The sequence below is a fragment of the Sturnira hondurensis genome, unplaced genomic scaffold (genome assembly GCF_014824575.4).
Source record: "Sturnira hondurensis isolate 20B ecotype Veracruz unplaced genomic scaffold, ASM1482457v3 Scaffold0010128, whole genome shotgun sequence".
NCBI classification, from domain to species: Eukaryota; Metazoa; Chordata; class Mammalia; order Chiroptera; family Phyllostomidae; genus Sturnira; species Sturnira hondurensis.
Window position 1 is genome coordinate 11,572,412 of NW_028082759.1, and position 19,016 is coordinate 11,591,427.

General features: G+C 37.9%; 1 protein-coding gene across 1 annotated transcript in view; it reads left to right on the top strand.

Moving 5' to 3' along the window:
* Positions 1–19,016, top strand: part of LRBA (LPS responsive beige-like anchor protein) — a 522,692-nt gene that overhangs the window by 386,559 nt on the left and 117,117 nt on the right. The window contains exons 46-47 of the mRNA XM_037058420.1: positions 133–252; positions 18,460–18,612. Of these exons, the coding sequence (XP_036914315.1) occupies positions 133–252; positions 18,460–18,612 (273 nt within the window). The remainder of the gene's footprint in view (positions 1–132; positions 253–18,459; positions 18,613–19,016) is intronic.

Here is a 19,016-nt window from a genome sequence, read left to right on the forward strand (position 1 = left end):
GAAAATGATTTGAGAACACATATTCCTGGCTAATATGTATCAGTCAGTAGAGTATTTAGATATAAAGATGTATAAAAACCACATTTTTATGCATGAGGGGAGGTACTGATTTTTTAATTGCTAATTTTTTAGGAACCCTTCACAACTTACTTCCTAAATTTGCAAGGAGGGAAATTTGATCATGCGGATCGAACTTTCTCATCCATTTCCAGAGCTTGGCGAAACAGTCAGCGTGATACATCTGATATTAAGGTACAGAAATGTTTCATTTTTCAGTTAGTGCCCATGTGTTCCTTGTTGAGTGAATGTTGACAATTCCTCTCTTGCTGTACAGCCTAAAGATAAGCCTCAAAGAAGGAGGTCTTACGTAAGTGGCCAGGAGCCACTGTGCAGAATCTGTCTGTCTCTCCTTTTCTTTCCTGTCTGTCTCCGTGTCTGTGCGCATGTCTGACTCTCTGTCTCTTTCTTCAGTTGTGAAGCTGCGGTTTTTCCTCCTCCTTGGAGTCTTTATTTTTAAAGAAAAATTTATTACAGATGTAAGGAAGCATGCTCAATGGAAATCCAAATTCAGAGTATAAAATTGACATATAGTCAGAAATGTACTGTGAGAAAAACCTCAAGGCTTTTATTTTTTTTCATTTTATGTCAGAGACCCCATGTCTCTATTCTTAAGGTGGTCATCTTTTACCTGCTGCGGGTCTGAACTCACACCTGACCCTTACCAGACTTTTGTCCACACCCTCAGAAGTACCGTAACTTACTTTCACGACATAGTGTCTCTTTCAGTGGGGTGTTGATGTCAGATGCTATTGACTGTAATGAGATATGCCTCTCATTAAGTTCCATGTCTTATAAAGACATGTAAATAATTATATTGTATGTGAGAAAATGGTGAATTCTCTGTGGGATATATTGGGGTTCAAAAGAGAAGTTGCATTACTAATGTTTATGTTTGTATAGATTACTTTAAAAAATTCAATAAAGTGTGTTCACATACTTTCTTAGAGTATATCATTGCTTCTGTCAAAGATATTTGATTAAACAAGATTTCATCTATGAAGAAATAATCATATATATATTGGGACATCTATAGGATTTTTTGATATCACTAATAATGAGCTATAGACTACTCTTGAAATGATATATCACACTCTAAGAATCATCAGTAGGTAATTTCGGAATGACTATTAGATAACAGAATAGTTAACATATTTAATAATTGTTACTGAATTCTACTTCTGATCTTGCATTGTGTAATTATCTAACTCTTGAGAAGTAGTAGGAGATATAGACAAGTGAAAACACTGATTGGTTGGACTTTTTGTTCTCAGATTGAAGAATTGTAAATTTTTAAAAAATTTCTAAATTTCTGCATTTATTAAGCATGGAATGACCAAGTTACAGCTGTATTCTTAGATCTGACACTAGCGGTGTAAATAAAAACAAAATCATGAATTTGAAAATTACTTTCTACCTTCTGTATTAGAAGGTAGTGGGTGTCTTTAATTTTCTCCCTCTCTCAGCACCAGACACTCCTGCTCTGTGCCGTGTCAGGCAGGAGGTGCATGTGACTGACCCTTGTAGTTTTGTCATCCCTTTTTCCTAAATCTGTCATTTTTTTCTCAATATTTTTTAATTAGCACTGTCTGGTTCAGTTTTTTCAAACACTTCCCTTAAAATACCCCACCTGTTAAAAATCGATAAATCTATGCAAATCAGCTACAACATTAAAAAACAAAAAAACAAGATGCTCATGAACTGCTTTACTTTCCTCCTTCCCTGTTTTGCTCACTGGTTTTCTTCCTTCACAGATCATAAGAGTTTAAATTTATCTTGCTTTCCTCCGAACGCCCCAGACTTGATTAAAATCATTCCACTTACTAGACAATACTAGAATTTTAGGTCTTGCTACCGTGGCACTTAATTCAAACCTTTCTAGCAGTGTCAGATAGGGTACCTGTATGAAAAAGTAAAGAATGGATTCAGGGAAAAGTTTAAAAAAATAAAATTCCAAGGGTCAAGTTGATCAGAGCCTGATTAGTAGAGGTTCATTCTTAAATACCATTTCGTTATGTTGAGATACACAGAAATTTTCTTCAGGGCGAACTTTGGTGAAATCTACTTGCCCTTTTAAGAAATATGAATATTCTCCTTTTATGTTTTTACCATAAAATATCTGTCGGGTAGATAGGACATTGATAAATTACCCCATTTTCTATATTGATAGCCAACTTAGTGACTTTTAAATACTTTGAAAAATACACAATATACTGTTACTGTCCATCAGGGTGTTCCACCCATGGCTCAGGATGGCTAAAGATGCGGCCCATCACAAAACCATAAATTTACTTAAAACATTTTGATATTTTTTTGTTTTCATTAGTGTTGTGTATTTAATCTGTGGCCCAAGACAACTCTTGTTCCAGTGTGGCCCAGAGGCGCCAAAAGGTTGGACACCCTAAAGTCATGCCTGTTTTTTTATAACTTGTGTCTTTTAAAGTGTTACATTTTAATACTTTAAAAGCATGTTTAAATTACTATGATACAATATATGAGAAAGTATATTTGAATCACTATAATAGTGCAAATGTTTTATTGAGATAAAGTGTATTTCAGTGGAATTATTTTTCTTTGTATTGTCTTGGAATTTCTAGAAACAGAGAGAGATGTTAAACAGTAGAGAAGGGGATAGAGAAATGTGAGGGTGGGTTCTAAAGTTTTACCTTGATTGATATGTTCTTTAAAATGTTTTTATGCTGTTTTACAAATATGAAATTTTGTGAGGCGAACAGAAGATTTATTTTTTTCAGGACATAATAATATAACATTTCTAGTACTTAACCTTTTTTTTTTTGCTAAAGGGGAACTGTCACTTTAATATCTTAGAATCCCTATATTTTGCATTCTGCTACTACTGAGAGAATAGTTTTCGAAAAAGTGAAGTTTATTCCTCTGAGCGAAAGGTAAAAGTATGAATTCTTTTTTTTCAGAGAAGAGAACGACTGTGTTAGATTTCACTAAAGCAGTCTTTCATCTTTAGCATGACTTCCTGTCTCAGGTTTGGGGCATCATTTGTATTCCCATGCATCCTTGGCGGTTCCATCTGAGACAGGGCCCTCAGCATTGCTCTCTGTTCTGCCTGGTAAACAGTTCAGAAACATGGCTCAGTTCTCTACGCAGGCCCATCACGCTGCCCAGTAGAAATATAATGCAAACCACAGTTGTGTGCCATGTAAACTATTTGAAATTTTCTTAGAGTCGCATTTTAAAAAGTCAAAAAGAGTGAAATTTAATAACCTGTTACCTGGTACATCTAAAATACTTATTTCACCATATAAACAATGTGAAATTATGAATTAGGTATCTCGCATTTTCTTTTCATACTAAGTCTTTGAGATCTGATGTGTAGTTTTAGTTACATTGTGTAAGTATAATCACATTTTAAGCGTCGGGTAGCCACTCGTGGCTGGTGGCTGCCGTAGTGGGCAGCGCAGACGTCAGGTGTTGTTTCAGAAACCACCAGAGGACAACTCAGTGCTTATGGAAAGGTGAGCGCCTTCCCTCTTCGAGCAGCGACTTTCCTGATGCTTCACCCTGAGTGGGAGCTGACAGGTGGTGGCAAAAATAGGTCGTTTGAGGAGTGGAAGGTACTAAAACTGGTTTGGAGGATCCTCACTGTGATAAGTAATCATGTTTAACCCTCAGCAGGCTCTCCGTTTCCAGTCTTAAAAACCCACTTAAGTGGAGAAACTGAGGTGCAAATTAGGTAATTGTCTTCAGCCTGAACTGTCATGACTAAATTTTGTGGAACAAATCAGAGACTGTGGAAGGTTGAATGAATTTCACAATGTAATCACATCTAAATATTAGGTAAATCTCTAAGCTTTTGTAGACAGTGTGTTCATTTCAGGCGCTTTAGCATCAATACATTAACCCTGATGGTCAAATACAACCCGAAGCACCGCGGTTGAAACCCTGTGCCATCTCTCCTGCAGAATGATTGACTGCGCGCACTGGGGCAGAAGCAGTCGCAGCTGCCCCCCCACCCCCGAGACTCACTAGTTTAGAAAGGGGGCAGGAGAAAAGGGAGATGACTGGCAAATTAATTTTCTGGAAGCTCAGAATTTAGTGCAATGGTATGTAACTGAAACAACCTTTGATAAAAGTGAAATTAGAGTAAAAAGTTTGACAGAATGCTGAGATCACATTCAGTATTTAAATTTTTTACTTTGGGCCCTGGTTGGTGCAGCCCCAGATAAAATGTATCGATGATGAACGGTGCACTAGAGCAGATACTGACGGTGAAACTGTCTCAGCAGTTCCGTGTAACAAGGGCTCTACGGGCTCGTAATACAGCATCTGAAGTGCGGAGAAGGGAGAGGAAAGACGAAATCCGGGGCCTGTATTGTGGGGCCTCGAACACTTCTGTGGTGGGGAGATATAGGATGCCTACTCCCTGTGTGGGGGTAGGAGGGGAGGGAGGAAGCAGAGGTGTCGCAGGAACAGGTGCTGTGGTTGCAGGAGATGCCGGTGGCTGGTGTTCGAATGGGAACTGTACTAGGAGCGAGAGCAGGGACAGTCTGTAAACTGTTAAAGGCGTTCAGCGGGAGGCAGTGGACGCTTACACTCAGTAGTGATAAGGGCACTAGAGAAATGTGGATGAACTTAAGACATTTAAAAGGTAAGAATTGTTAGGATTTGGAAATTGATTTGTCTTTGATGAGAGAGAAAGGCAAATTAAATTTGCCTTGGGGGTGTGTACAGAGAACACAGAAGAGGAGATTTAGTTACGGACCAGGTTTCTAGCTTCCATGCCCTCAGGGGAAAACTTTCTGTGGCAGGTGAGTTAAACCCCTCCCAAACACATTTAGTTAGCTCAGCATTTATTGGTTGTGTATCTTATGCAGCACGTAACTGAGAGCACTTGGGGTTAAAAAGTTAAGCTAAACACAGGTCTCTACTTCACTAGTCCAGGTGAGAAAGACAGGATTGCCTCAAACTATTTTCAGTACAGGTTAGGCAGTGGTAAATGCTGAAAATAGATAAAAACAAAATGAAAGTAATTCTCACTGGGAAGAAGGGGTTGTCAGTGACTTCACAGAACATGTACTATTTGGGTTGTATACCTTAAAAGATGCAAGGGAGTTTTTATCGTAAAAGACGCAACAAACCTCCTAAATCGATGCCTAACGTGGACATTTCTCCTGATGTCTGACTCCTCCTCTCCATCTTTATTTGAACATATAAAATGTACCCTAAACTTAACACATTCAAAACCTGATTCCAATATTTATTCCATCACACCTGCTCTCCTCATAGTCTTCTCCTTCTTAGTCAATGGTTTTCCAGATGAGTAAGAGCTGAAGCCCTTACACTATAAGAGACCCAAGGCTGCCTCCTGTCCTCTCCAAAATCCTGTTCCCTCTTGACCCCTCATTGTACTGTTTGCCGTTGCTCATTCAATTCTAGCTAAACAGGGTCTTTTGGGTATTCTTCAAATATTCCAGGTATCTTTCCACCTTGGGGGCTTTGCTTTTACTTTTTATTTCACTTGAAAAATTCATCCAGAAGTCTTTATGGATTTATTTCTTCCTTCCTTTTATGTCTTTGCTTCAACATCACCTTCTTGGTACAGCCTTCTCTGTCCTTTCTATTCAAAGTTACATCCCTCAGCCCAGGCACTTTTATTCCCAAGTCTTATTTTTCTTAATATCATTCACCATCTGACATCCATATATTTACTTGTTCATTTATTGTGTCTCACCCTTCCAGAACATGAGCTCCCCCTGAGTGTGAAATCTGGGCTCTTGCTCATTGCTTTAAACCTAAAGTTTAAAACAATTCCTGAAACATAGTAGGCACTAAATCCAATATTCCTTAAATGAGTGCACTAATGACACGTAGAAGAGTGTTCTGAGCGCGGAGACTCACAGGAATGAAGTTAGGGAAAATGCTCCCCACATTAGGGGATGTGTTCTTGGTCTGCTAATTGGTCTTATGGATTTGGTGTACAGGGAACAAGGAGAGACACCAAAAGAGACCTGTGCTCTAATGTGAAGACTCTTGGGAGCATCCTGAAAATATTTGACTTAATGCTGTAGATCAGGTCAGCAAAATGTTTCTGTAAATGGCCAGATAATAAATATTTTTCGACTTGAATTCTGTGCAATCTCTGTCATAGCTACTCAGCTTGACCACTGCAGTGCAATAGTAGCCAAAGACAGTATGTGGACAAGTGAGTATGACCAAGTTCCAGTAAAATTTTATTTATGAAAATAGATGGTGGGTCACTTTTGGCCTGTGGGCTGCAGCGTGCTAGCCCCTGCTTTAGCAGTGAGAGCAAGCGCGTTTTTTTTTAAATTTAATTTATTTATCTTTAGAGGGGAAAGGAAGAAGAGAGGGAGAGAAATACCAATATCTCTCTGCTGTATGGTTGCCTCTGCTGTGTCCCCTGCCAGCAACTGGCCTGCAACCCAGGCATGTGCCCTGACTGGGAATCGAACTGCGATCGTCTGGTTCGCAGGCCTGCACTCAATCCACTGAGCTACACCAGCCAGGGCTGAGCGCCGGTTTTTGAACAGCAGCACCAGTTAACTGGGGAAGTGTCTTGGCAGCTGCCTTTAAACTAGATCAGGGACGGGGAAGGAGGATATGAGCCTGAGGCAGGGAGAACTGTCAGAAGGCCATTGCAGTTAGTTAAAAGGAACGTTGTTAAGTTCCTCAACCAACTAAGGGGATGAGGTCAAGGGACAGGTTAAAAATAATTCTCCAGGACACGGCATTTGGTTGACTTCCCACTACTTTATTGAAACCAGTCTTGTCAGGGTCATTAATAAACAATTTCCATGTTGTCTAATGTACATTTTCAGTTCTCATTGTACTTGATCTGTCAGCATTATTGAAGCAATTAATTGATTCATTTTCCTTATAATGTCTTCTTCACTTGGTTTCTGGACTAAGGAGCCACCCCCTTCTGGCTACATTTTGTCTTTCTGAGCCTTCTTTACCGGACTATCATGTTTTCATACCCTACACTGTCAGATTACTGTAGGGCTTGGTCTCTGCATTGTTCTGCGTGAACACTTGCTCCGTAGTGATTGCACCTGACGTCTTGGCTTGCCCATGAATTCTAGGTTTATACAGCCAGGTCGAAGGCGTTTTTAGTGCCCACTTCTCTACCCCAAATGAAAAAGTCCTCTCTTCCCTCAGTGTTTGCTATCTCAGTAAAAGACAGCACTGTTTACGGAGTTTGCTTGGGCCTTTAGGAGGCTTAGGATCTTTGATTCCTCCCTTATAACACGCAGCACGCTGCCCGGCTTCTCAACCTGCAGGAAGTGTGCAGGATCTGCCCAGTTATCACCACATCTGCCCCTAGCACTCTAGCCCAAGTGACTATCATCTCTCACTCCAGCTGTTTTCCATGTGCTGTTTTCTCCACATGGCACAGCAAGAATAAACTTTTTGTATTGTAAATAAGATGGTATTCCTCTGGTCAAATCTCTTCAATGAAGGCTCAACCAAGAACAAAATTCTAGTTCTTAATGTAGCCACTGAGGCCCCATGGTATCTGGTGCCTCTCCGCCTCCTCATCTGCTGCCGCCTTACTTGCCTTTGCTGTTGTTCCTGCTCAAACATGCCACGCCCACTCCCCCTTGGGTGGCGTTGTTTAAAAGGTGTCTGTGCCTCAACCATTTTCCCCAGGTATTTGCTTTGCCCATTCCTTTCATTCAGGTTTCTGCTCCAGTGCCACCTACTCGGAGTGGGTTTGCACTGAACACTCGCTCTAAGATCATTCTGTGTCCCCTTGTCTTGTTCCATGCTTTTACACACTCTTTGCCACTATTTGGCATGATGCACATATAGTGGTTTGTTTATCTCCATCACTAGCAGTCTATGAAAGTAGGGATTTTCCGTTTTATCTTCTTTGTAGCCATAGCATTAGGAACATGCCTTGCAATTAGTTAGAAATCAGCAAATATTGACTGAACGAAGGAATGAGCAGATTTAAAGATGCCAGAAAAAGAGAAGTCAGGGAAAGAGCCTGGGAAAAAGAGAGAGTTCGCTGGAGGAGGAAGGAGAGAGTGTGTGGCCACCCCAGCCAGGGGTTCAGCAAAACCCGAGTGGCTGTGAGCTCACAGGGAGCGGGTGATAAGCAGCCCGGGTTCTAGGCAGGTCTCTTCCGGCCGCGAGAAGCTGAAAGCTGACTGTCGTCTGCTGACTGAGAGTTGTTAATAAACGCCGTTTTCTCCATTTTTATACTTAAGATGGATTAAGTTCTGTACTTTGTGTAACTTTACAAAAGAAGTCCATATGGACATCTTGTCACTGGTCATACCTTGTACACTCAATTTGAAAATCCACCTTGTAATCTATTGTGTATTGTTAGTGATGAGTATAAATTTTATATTAAGTTATGAAACTAGACTGAATACAGCATATTTAATACTTACAATTAAGTAAATAGAATGCAATTAAATCCTAAGATACTACTAAATAACATTTTAAAATAAATGGCTATCATTAATATTACAAGAATTAGTTTTAGCTTTAAAAATCAACCCTTAAAAGTTTTAAGTGCCCACATTTGCTAAAGAATACAAAATGGAGACGATCATAGAATGGTTTTATGTGTGTCTTGTGAGATTTGTAAAACGTGAGACCTTTGACTTGCCCTATTCTACCTTGGAAGTCCCAGGGGTCTGTAATTTGAAAGATAAGTTAGCTTCCTTTTCCCCTATGCGCACACTGCCCACCATAATGCATTGCATGGATGCTGATAGCATCCACATTATAGCCATTTGTAAGTAAGTGTTTAGCTACAGAAAAACATAATTGCTGAAAATATATTTCTTGATGCATTTGTTTAAAAAAATCTTAAACGTAAGTGATTTGGTAGTTTTATTTTTCTTAGTAAAAATAAATTGATAATTTCTTCCTATTTTTCAGACGTATCTGTAAATAATTGAATATTTTTAAATGCTAAAGGAAACAAATTACATTCTTATTCTTTTCCATATATCCCTTGTACATTTCTGGCTCATGTATTCCCTCCCTCCTGGCCCTCCCTCCCTCCCTCCATCCTACCCCTCCTGTCTTTCTTTCCATTGTTTATTTTTTTTTGCCAGTTTCTCTTTTCCCATCCTCCTCTCTCTGCCTTCCACACGTCCATGTTAGCGTGTGCTCAAGCTGTCTCACCTCTCTCAGCAATATGAAACATTTACACTAACTGAACTAGCCATCTGTTCATCCTTGTTTTTACACATAACTTATACATACCTTACAGATTTGTTAATTTTACCACATCACTTAACTCTTTTCTTCAGGTATCAGTGGGTTAGATGATGTATCCATGTGCAGCCTCACTTAAGGCAACCTTAAGTGAAATAACACAAAAGAAAACCAGTTTTACCATTGGCTGATTGATATAAGCAAGGGTTAGGTTTCTAGTGTCTCATCAACAAAAATGTGATCTGAGTACCTGGTGTACTTTCTTATCTTTGAACTGTGTACTTCTGTGTCTACAATGATTTGTTTTTGTTCTTTGGTGAAAAGTATTTGAAACACTGAATATTTTTCTTCTTGTGTTACTTACATACTAGGCAGGAAAAAATCTTTTAGGGCACTTAGAAAATGTTCCTGTCATCCTGAATTATAAAAATGTATACACATCAGCTGTGATTTGTTACTTTATGGGTGATCAATATATATTTTTGTTACATTAAAAATTTAGACTGTTCATTAATGTGTTCATGGACACTGATATTAACTGTTCTCACTCATACTCATAGCGATATGTACTTATTTTACAACTTTTTCAGAAAAAATGTAAGGTGGGCATTTAATTTGTCTTCCCTTCTGATAGCTACAGTGTACATGTTGTTTGCATTGTTAATGCTTATTAACTCTTCCCAAGTTCCAATTTTCTTGCAGGTAGGGTCCTGGAAAAGCAACAGGCTCAGTGAAAATGTCCAGTCCCAATATGGGAGTGAAAAATGTGTTGAAAGCAGGAGAGAACTATAAAATATTGAGGGTATTCATCATAAAGTGAGACACATTAAGCCATACTGTCATTGCTAATAAAGAATAATAAATTTGTTTTAAATGTGATAGTTACTTAGTAGGAATTATGAAGTCTCAAATATTTTTGTGGACACATTAACTTTTATAAGTATGTTGTGTTAAATGCTCATAGAATTATGTTAAATGCTTTCACAAATGAACATAACTCAGTGAATATCCTTTTCACTTTAAAAATCAGGCAAGCTGAGACTGTAACTTGGGATGTTTATCAGGGATCACATTAATGATTATGCTAATAATAGCAATAAGATCTTATGTGCATATAGAATTCTATATTATCTCATATTAGCCTCTAGTAACTCTGTGTTTTAGAAATTGCAGTTGAGGGGAGTAAGGGTCAGAAAAATTGAATTAATTTAAAGACATGTGACCAGTAATCTGAGTAGACAAGACTCAAATCCAATTATTGTCCTCACTATATTAGATTCAGATAGATTATCTATTATCTATTGGTTTGTAATCTATGATTTTTCTTTATTTTAATGCATTTGAAATGACAGTTTTCTAATAACATGGTATCTGTGGGATCTGTGTACAAGGGTTATAGGTTATTTTTCTTTCTTCAATTTTAAAAATTAATGGTATGTTCCTTTTACTAAACGAAAACATTGTATTTTATCTACTAAATAAGGAAAAACTAAATTTCATCATCAATTTGAAAACTTTCAGATAGGCAGTCCACTGAAAATGACTTATAGGTACAAGTGAACTCTAAATTTTTTAAAAACTTTCTAATTTGTGGCCTAAAAAAATAAATACTTGAAAGTTGAAATGTATCAGAGCATATACATTATTTTTCCATAAATGTATTGTTCATTTGCTTTTTTGTTCATTAAAAAAAGCTTATTTTTATATTATTTTCTTTGATAAACTATTATTTCCTAGTGGTGAGAAGCTAAAATTTCACTTGCACATTTGTATTACCATCAGTGTTCCCAGAACAGTGTGCATTAAGTTAGTTACCTCACTATGGTGCTGGTATTTGAGTAGCCAGGATTTCATATTTTAATAAGAATAAAATAAAAATGTAACTTTGGCTGTGATGTAGCATCTTCCTTTTTATTTCAATTTTGATCATATGTTGCTTTGGGTTAGTAGATTAGTACTTGTCGTGGGTGCCAGGTACGTTTGAAGTTAATGGTTTTAGTTCTGTGGACAGAACTGGTGGTTGTGAGTGGGAGAATTGTACAGCCTTGTGCAGAGGCCAGTTGTATCAGCGGGGATCATACCTTAATAAAGAAAACTGAAGCATATGTGTGGTCACAACCAATCCTTATCATTAGACCATGAAAGCCTTGGGATTTGTGATCAAAGCAATGGGCTTATCCTGAACTGTGGTATAACCTCTGGTTGAACCTTTCAAATTTTTATTTTAGGAGATTATGCAATACATTTGACCATGTTACCTGCTTCTCTGACCCATCTGCTTGATTAAATGACAGAGATTAAAGTCATTGTCAGCAAGTCAGGAGAAAATGTGAATTGTAAATATCTCTGTCTTCTGTCAGTGTTTACTTATCATTTTCTACTCAGGTTTTAAAGAATTGCTGAACATGTGTTTTTTATCTAGAGCCGAATGTTCTCTTCTGATGAATATAAAACATACTTCACTTTGTGCATGTTACATTAGAAGTATTAGAAAGACTTAATCTTTGACTCCGTTACTAAATTTTATCTGTCAAAGGAGATAATTTTAACTCTAATATTTGGTGATGTCAAGTGATGTTTCTTAGAAAGATGCTTTTGGGATTAAGCTGGAATTCCATGCTGTAAATGGAATGTCATTGTCATCCATAGAAAAATTCAGGCTGTATGTATATTTATTTCTCTGGTCACATGTCGGTGTACCTCAGTTGAGTTCAGTAGGTTTATTTGACATTAAAGATGATAATTCAACTCCTGTCAACTAATTTATTCATGCACATTTCCTTATAGTGAGGTCGTTATGTGTTTTAAGTATATGCGCTTACTCCTTTACTTGGTTTGTGCTTATTTGATGATGTTTGTTATACTGTGTGTAGATTCTGCACGATCTTTCTCTTCAGTGTTAAATTTCTTGGAAACATGCATTCTATTTTAAATTTAGTTTTGTTTTTTAAATTCTCTTATGGAAAAAAATGTTTTTCTTATGGAGAATAAGCTAAACTTTGTTGCCTGGCATGCAAGCTTCCCACACTGTGACCCTTCCAGTGTCTCCACAGCTTCATTTCCCACCTTGTGTAGATAGCCCTCTCTAAACCTGTTCAATAGTTCTTCATTGATCATTGGAAATGAGAATATGCATGTTCTCATCTCTATACCTCTTTTTGAAATATTCCTATTGTCAGAACTATTCTAGTTTTTCCCCCGCTTATGTATCCTTGAGTTTAAATACCATTTTTCAGTCATTCCGTCAGCAAATTTTCACTGAAGGCCTGGCTTGTGTCACGTTCAGTGTCCAGGCTTTGGCGGTGTGGTGGCAAAGGAGATACGTGATGTCCTCAGTCTCGTGGAGCCATCAGTTTAGAATAAGAGACCAGCCAACAATTTCAGTACAGTGTGATGAGTGTTGCATTAGAGGAATGCATTGTATTATGTTCATTTCCCTAATGCTTACTCTGACCACCCCAGCTCTTAGACATCCTTTTCTCTTTTGAATTTCTAGTGTGCCGTTTTTCCTACAACCATTTTCCTCCTCATGAATGAATGTGCCCTTTCACTCTTTCTCAGCAATTTAAATCTGTGGTCTGTAAGCAGGGAAAGATGCTTATGGGTCCATATTCTAGACCTTACCCTACTAAATAAATGTTTTTATTTCTGTGTGTGATAATGACACATACATCACCCTTTGTGTCATTGAAATATATATAAATTCATAACCACAACCTCAAGTATGTAAGACGTGTCCCAATTTGAATTCAAATCTTTTTCATATTAGGCTACTTGGAAATTTATTACATAGTCATTAAAGGGGTAGGCAGGAACCTCCTTTTCCCAAGATTGAATGAGATCCAAGCTTATGCGGTACCTAGAAAATTGGCCCTCACATCTTAATTCCATTTTGTTGCATCCTCACTCTCTAAGACACGTGGTTTTGGGAGGCAGAGAGCCTGCTGATCATACCAAGCTTGGGTTAAGAAATATTTGCTGGTGCCAAAATTCCTGGCACCGAGAGACTAGCTTCCCGAAGTGTACCATCATGAGGCCACCAAGTCCATGGGCAGATTGTTTGGTATGCAGGGGTGCTTATCTGAGGCAAAGAATAGGAGCATAAGCCCCGCATGCACTCCACTTACCCAACTGAGTCTGCTTCAGGGCCACATAGCCCAGAAGTAATTCACGAGGACCCCACTGTAAGCAAGTTGGGACCCAATCACAACTCATCATCCCCTGGGTCCCGCCCAGTTTCATCTATCTCTTTCTCCTGGCGCTGAGAGAAAGCTGGTTACAGATTTAGAGAAATGTGCCTCCTTGTTCTTGGGAAACCCTTCTCTCTCTTCTGTGGCTTCTGTCTCTAAAACTGTTAATTTTTCACCCTTTTCTCCTGGACACCTTACATAATCCCTGTTTGCTTAGACTTTCACAAAGGACAGAAAAAGAGGATGTCCTCAAGACGCCTCTCTCTGCTCTGGACCATGCAGAAGTTCTGGAAATGCCTGACTACTCACTGAAATAAAAAAGTATGGGGGTATGAGGTAAAAATTAAGAGGGCAAGGTAATTCATATCTTATACTAATTCATTGTGTAAAATCTATAGATATCTTTGTAGGAAGCACAAATACAATATATTATTAAAACAGAAATTGATGAGTTTGTTATTACCTCCCACCTGGCAGGTTAGAAATTTCATAGCTGAAAGTTTAACATGGTCCAGTAAGACTTAAAAGTGCGTTCTTCCTATCTTTTGTGAATAATTTCCCATTCGTTTTATGTGTATTTTGTTACATTTATTTTCTTTTATTAATTAGATTTTATTGCAGTGGTCCCAATTTTTCCCCAGTTGTCCCCCTCCACCCAGCATCTTCCCCTCCCTCATGCAATCTCCCCACCATTGTTCATGTCCATAAGTCATGAGTAGAGAGTCTTCAGCTGCCCCATTTCCTGTGCTGTACTTTATATCCCATGGCTATTCTCTAACCACCTATTTGTACTTAATCCCTTCGTCTCTTCACCCATTCCCCATACCCACTTCCACTTGGCAGCCATCAAAACACTCTCCATATCCACATTTCTGTCTCTGTTCATCTCTAGATTCAATTGTTGATAGATATGTATTTATTGTTGTTTTATTGTTCATAGTTTTGATTTTCTTCATTTTCTTAAATAAGTCCCTTTGACATTTCATATAATAATGGTTCAGTGATGATGAACTCCTTTAGCTTTTTCTTGTCTGGGAAGCTCTTTATCTGCCCTTTGATTCTAAATGATAGCTTTGTTGGGTAGAGCAATCTTGGATGTAGGTCCCTGTTTTTCATGACTGAATATTTCTTGCCAATCCATTGTAGCCTGCAAAGTTTCTTTTGAGAAGTCAGCTTCCAGTTGTATGGGAACTCCACGTAGGTAACTTTCTTTCGATTGCTGCTTTTAAGATTTTCTTTTTAACATTTGGCATTTTAATTATGATGTGTCTTGGAGTGGGCCTCTTTGCATCCATCTTGTTTGAGACTCTCTGTGCTTCCTGGATTTGCATGTCTATTTTCTTCCCCAAAGTAGGGAAGAAAAAATAGAAATTAAAAAATTTATTTTTCAAAAAGATTTTTAATTTCTCACTCTTTCTCTTCTCCTTCTAGCCACCCCTATGGTGCAAATGTTGGATTGTTTGAAGTTGTCCCAGAGGCTGCTTATACTGTTCCCGATTTCTTGGATTATTTCTTCTTCTTCTTGTTCTCATTGGTTGTTTTTTGCTTCTTTATGTTCCAAATCATGGATTTGATTCTTGGCTTTATCCACTCAAGTGTTGTTTCCCTGTAAATTGTTCTTTATTTCAATTAGTGTATCCTTCATTTCTGACTGAATCATTTTCATGCTGCTGAGGTCTTCACTAAGTTCCTTGAGCATCCTTATAACCAGAGTTTTGAACTCTGCATCTGATAGATTGCCTATCTCCATTTTGGTTAGTGCTTTTTTTTGAGTTTTGATCTACTCTTTTATTTGGTCCATGCTTCTTTGCACCTTGTTTTGGCAGCCTTCCTGTGTTTGTTTCTATGTATTAGGTAGAGCTGCTTTGAATCTGTGTCTTAATATCATGCCCCAATGTAGTAGCTGTTCTATAGTAGCTGTTCTGTAGTAGCTGTTCAATGGCTCAGCCTCCCCTCTCACCCAACCTGGGTGACTGAGTGTACCCCCTCTTGCAGTTGAGCCTTGATTGCTTTTGGCAGGTCAATGGGAGGGATTTACCCAGGCCAGTCAGCTGCAAAGATTGACTGTGACCGCTGACCACCACCGTCCACCCTCCATGGAGGATCATTCACTGTGCAGGGACAAGGTGATGGTGCTCCGACATGGTCTGTGACTGTTCACTGGTTGTACGGGCCAAGGTCAGCCCCCATCTTTGTTTTGCCTGGGCCCTTCCTGCCTGAGCAGGGGACTTATCTTCCTGGACCGCTGGTCTGGGGGGTCCTGATGTAGGGCTGGGACTCCTTGCTCTGGAGATATCCCTCTCAAATGTTTATCTACCACACATGGGTGTGGGACCAGCCCATTCCCTGTCTGCACCCTTCCTGCCAGTTTGGGTGAATGTGATTTCTTTCATTTCATAGGTGTCAAACTTCTATTCAACTTGATTTCTCGTGGTTCTGAATGCTGGTTGTTCTGTATTTGTGATTTTGACGTGGTTATGTGAGGAAGCAAGCCATGTCTGCCTGTGCCACCATCTTGACTGGAAGTCTCCATTTAATTTCTAGATAAGAAAATTTATATTTAGGATAAGCTGTTAATACTGAAGTAATAAAATAATTTAAATTTGTTATAAATTTGTATGTTTAAAGTGATCTGAGAGCAAAGTATATTTCTGTTCACTGAGTTTAGAACTTATAGAATGTGTAAAAGGCATTTCTATTTTGAGCAAGTATATTTTGGTAAAATTTTTAAACAAACTGAATACAGTGACATGTAGAAGACAGAAAATATACAAAATTATAAGAATTTTTGTGCTACCTGAGGCTTGAAGACTTTTTTTCATGAGAATTGCTACGAAATGTCACTTGTTATATTCTTTCTAGTCTTCATCTCGAAAAGAGTATTTTTGTGTGTATTTTTAGTATGCAGTATATGCCTTTGATTTATAATAGAAATGACTGTAAGGTGTCATCTTCATTTTAAAAATGAATTTAGGCTTATATTTTAGAGCTCGAGAGCTATCTAGCATATAAAACTTAGCCATTATAATTGTTGTGAGCCTTATGGGAATTACTGCACAGGAACATGGGGAGTGGCACAGGCCAAGAAGCCTGGAAGTGGGTATTATGGAAATGGAAAGAATAAGAACTTCCTTAAGCCAACATGCTGCTTTTGATTTTGGAGACATGAGGTAGGCATAGTTTTCTTTCTTACTGTAGAATTAGCATAGGTAATAGGGAATAAAAGTAAGACCTTTTGGTAAATTGAGTCAAAGTTGGAATATATTGAATGTACACTTCAGCAAATTATTAAAAGATAGTTATAAAGTTACTTATCCTCATATGTAAGTAAATAATATTCACAGCACACTTCTGAAATTTTTCCTGGTTTGATTAATCTTATTAAATAATTAATACCATATATGTATTAATATATACCAATAATATATATAGTACATGTACATTCTATATATGTGTACTGTATCTGTTTTTTTAGGAGAACCAGTGTTTATCAAGAAAGAATGAAAAGTTTATTTTTACTTATAAAAATGACTTAGATTATGTGTTGAAAACATTTGAAATGGTAAAACATTTTAAACAGTGCGTGCTGTGTCAGTAGGACCCATGCTTACGTGATGATTTAGGGCACAGGTTTTAGGGTTAGACATCTTGTTCTAAGTTCTAAATTTATCATAAATCAGCTGTGTCACCTTAGGCAACTTACTTTTTTAAGCCTAAATTCATTTTTAAAATGAAGATGCTATGTTACCTTGTATAGTTACTATGAAGATTATTAGGGATACAATTCATTAAGCATTTATTTTAGTACCCGACTCATCTCATACAACCCGTGTTAACTCAGATTGGCCGTAGCTTTTTGTTGCATAAAATAACACATGTCTGACCCCCTTTTGTCAGTTAGACTTACACGCATCTCTTTTGGAGATGAGAATCTTAAAATTGGGGGAAGATGACTTTTTTGTTTCATTTATGGTGAAACTTTTTAACAGTGCTCTTACTTTTAAAACGTTGCTTAGTTTAAAGGCTTTTCAAGTCCGAGGACCAGGTGGTTGTCAGGCAGTTGGAGTCCTAGTTCCTTTTTGCCGCTCCGTTAACCCCTGTGACTGTGAACCGGGGTGCACAGCTCGCAGCCCAGCAGCACTCACGTGGGTGGTGAAGGTGATAATAGCTTCATTCCTGCTGCATCTTTTTTCTGTGCTCTGACGAGTTCATACTGACCTTGTCCGAAATCTGATGACCTCCCTATTTTACTCTGCTGTTTGGAAAGCCTGGCCTGCCTGGCTGGCCCTAAGGGGGTATCTGAAAGACCACCGAGTCACTGACCCATGTCAAGACTGGATTTCCAGTCTGATTCATAGGACCTCCGAAATAGTTCTACACGGGGCCTGTTGTACACAAAAACCTAACTGGCTGCATTTTTCTGCGTATTGAAAAGCCTATTAAACTCATATTTGATTTACTCAATGTCTCAGGTCATTTTCTAGACTAATTATAAATTTTGACTTTTTAAACCAGTATTAGTACCTTAAAACTAAATCTGAATGTTTTGAAATATGAGCAAAATACCAAAATATAGTTAAACCATAACTAAATGTAATGCATATCTTCCTGGTTGATGAAGGAATCAAGGTAGTAACATTTTAATGCTTGTGAAGATTTTGGTTTTTTTGGGGGGGGGAAAAATTCCATATACCTCATAACATATCTTGTTTAAGTTGTTATTGATATAGCATGTTAATCTGTTTGTATCTTGTCAGACCTCAAGTATGAATTAGTCAAATGTTGGTATTAAAGGATTTTGAGGTAATGAGAATTGATCTGAAGGAGAGGATAGAACCGACCAGTAAGATCTTATTTCCAATTGGTTGGATGGCATCTGTCTACCTTAATAGAAACTTTGTGATAGGGCTGTGAAATGAAGAGAAAACATTTTTCTATGTTTGTTTTGCTTTTCTTCTGCACAATAGGGAATCATCAGGGCCTTTTATGAATATCAGTTTCTACAATTTATAATATGACATTGTCTTTTATTTTTATATAGGAGTTGATCCCTGAATTTTATTATCTCCCTGAGATGTTTGTCAACTTCAATAATTATAATCTCGGAGTGATGGATGATGGGACAGTAGTGTCTGATGTTGAACTTCCTCCTTGGGCCAAAACCCCAGAAGAATTTGTTCGCATAAACAGATTGGTAAGATAGTAATCATCTACTCTGTCTGTCAGGAGCCTTTCTTTTCTCAAAGTATCTTTCATGTGTTCGTATAACCATTAACCCTTGCTCATCTGGACAGGACCATAGTTGGTTAGGGATAGCTGAATGACATAATGCTTCATGATTCTTCATATAAACTTGATAAAATTTTATTGATTTGCAAGGTACAATGTTTTTATTTATTCTGTCATACAGAATTTAGGTTATTTTTATATGTATGTGATAATTCAAAATTATAAGCAAGGTTGTAAGTCAAACTGCTTTTTCTAACATGGATTTCTTGTACCAGCCAAAGAACACGATTCTGTGTTCCGGGTCCAAAGGCCACTGCACAGTTTGGTAATAGAAACAAAATATTCAGATCGCATTCTGTCTCTGTCTTT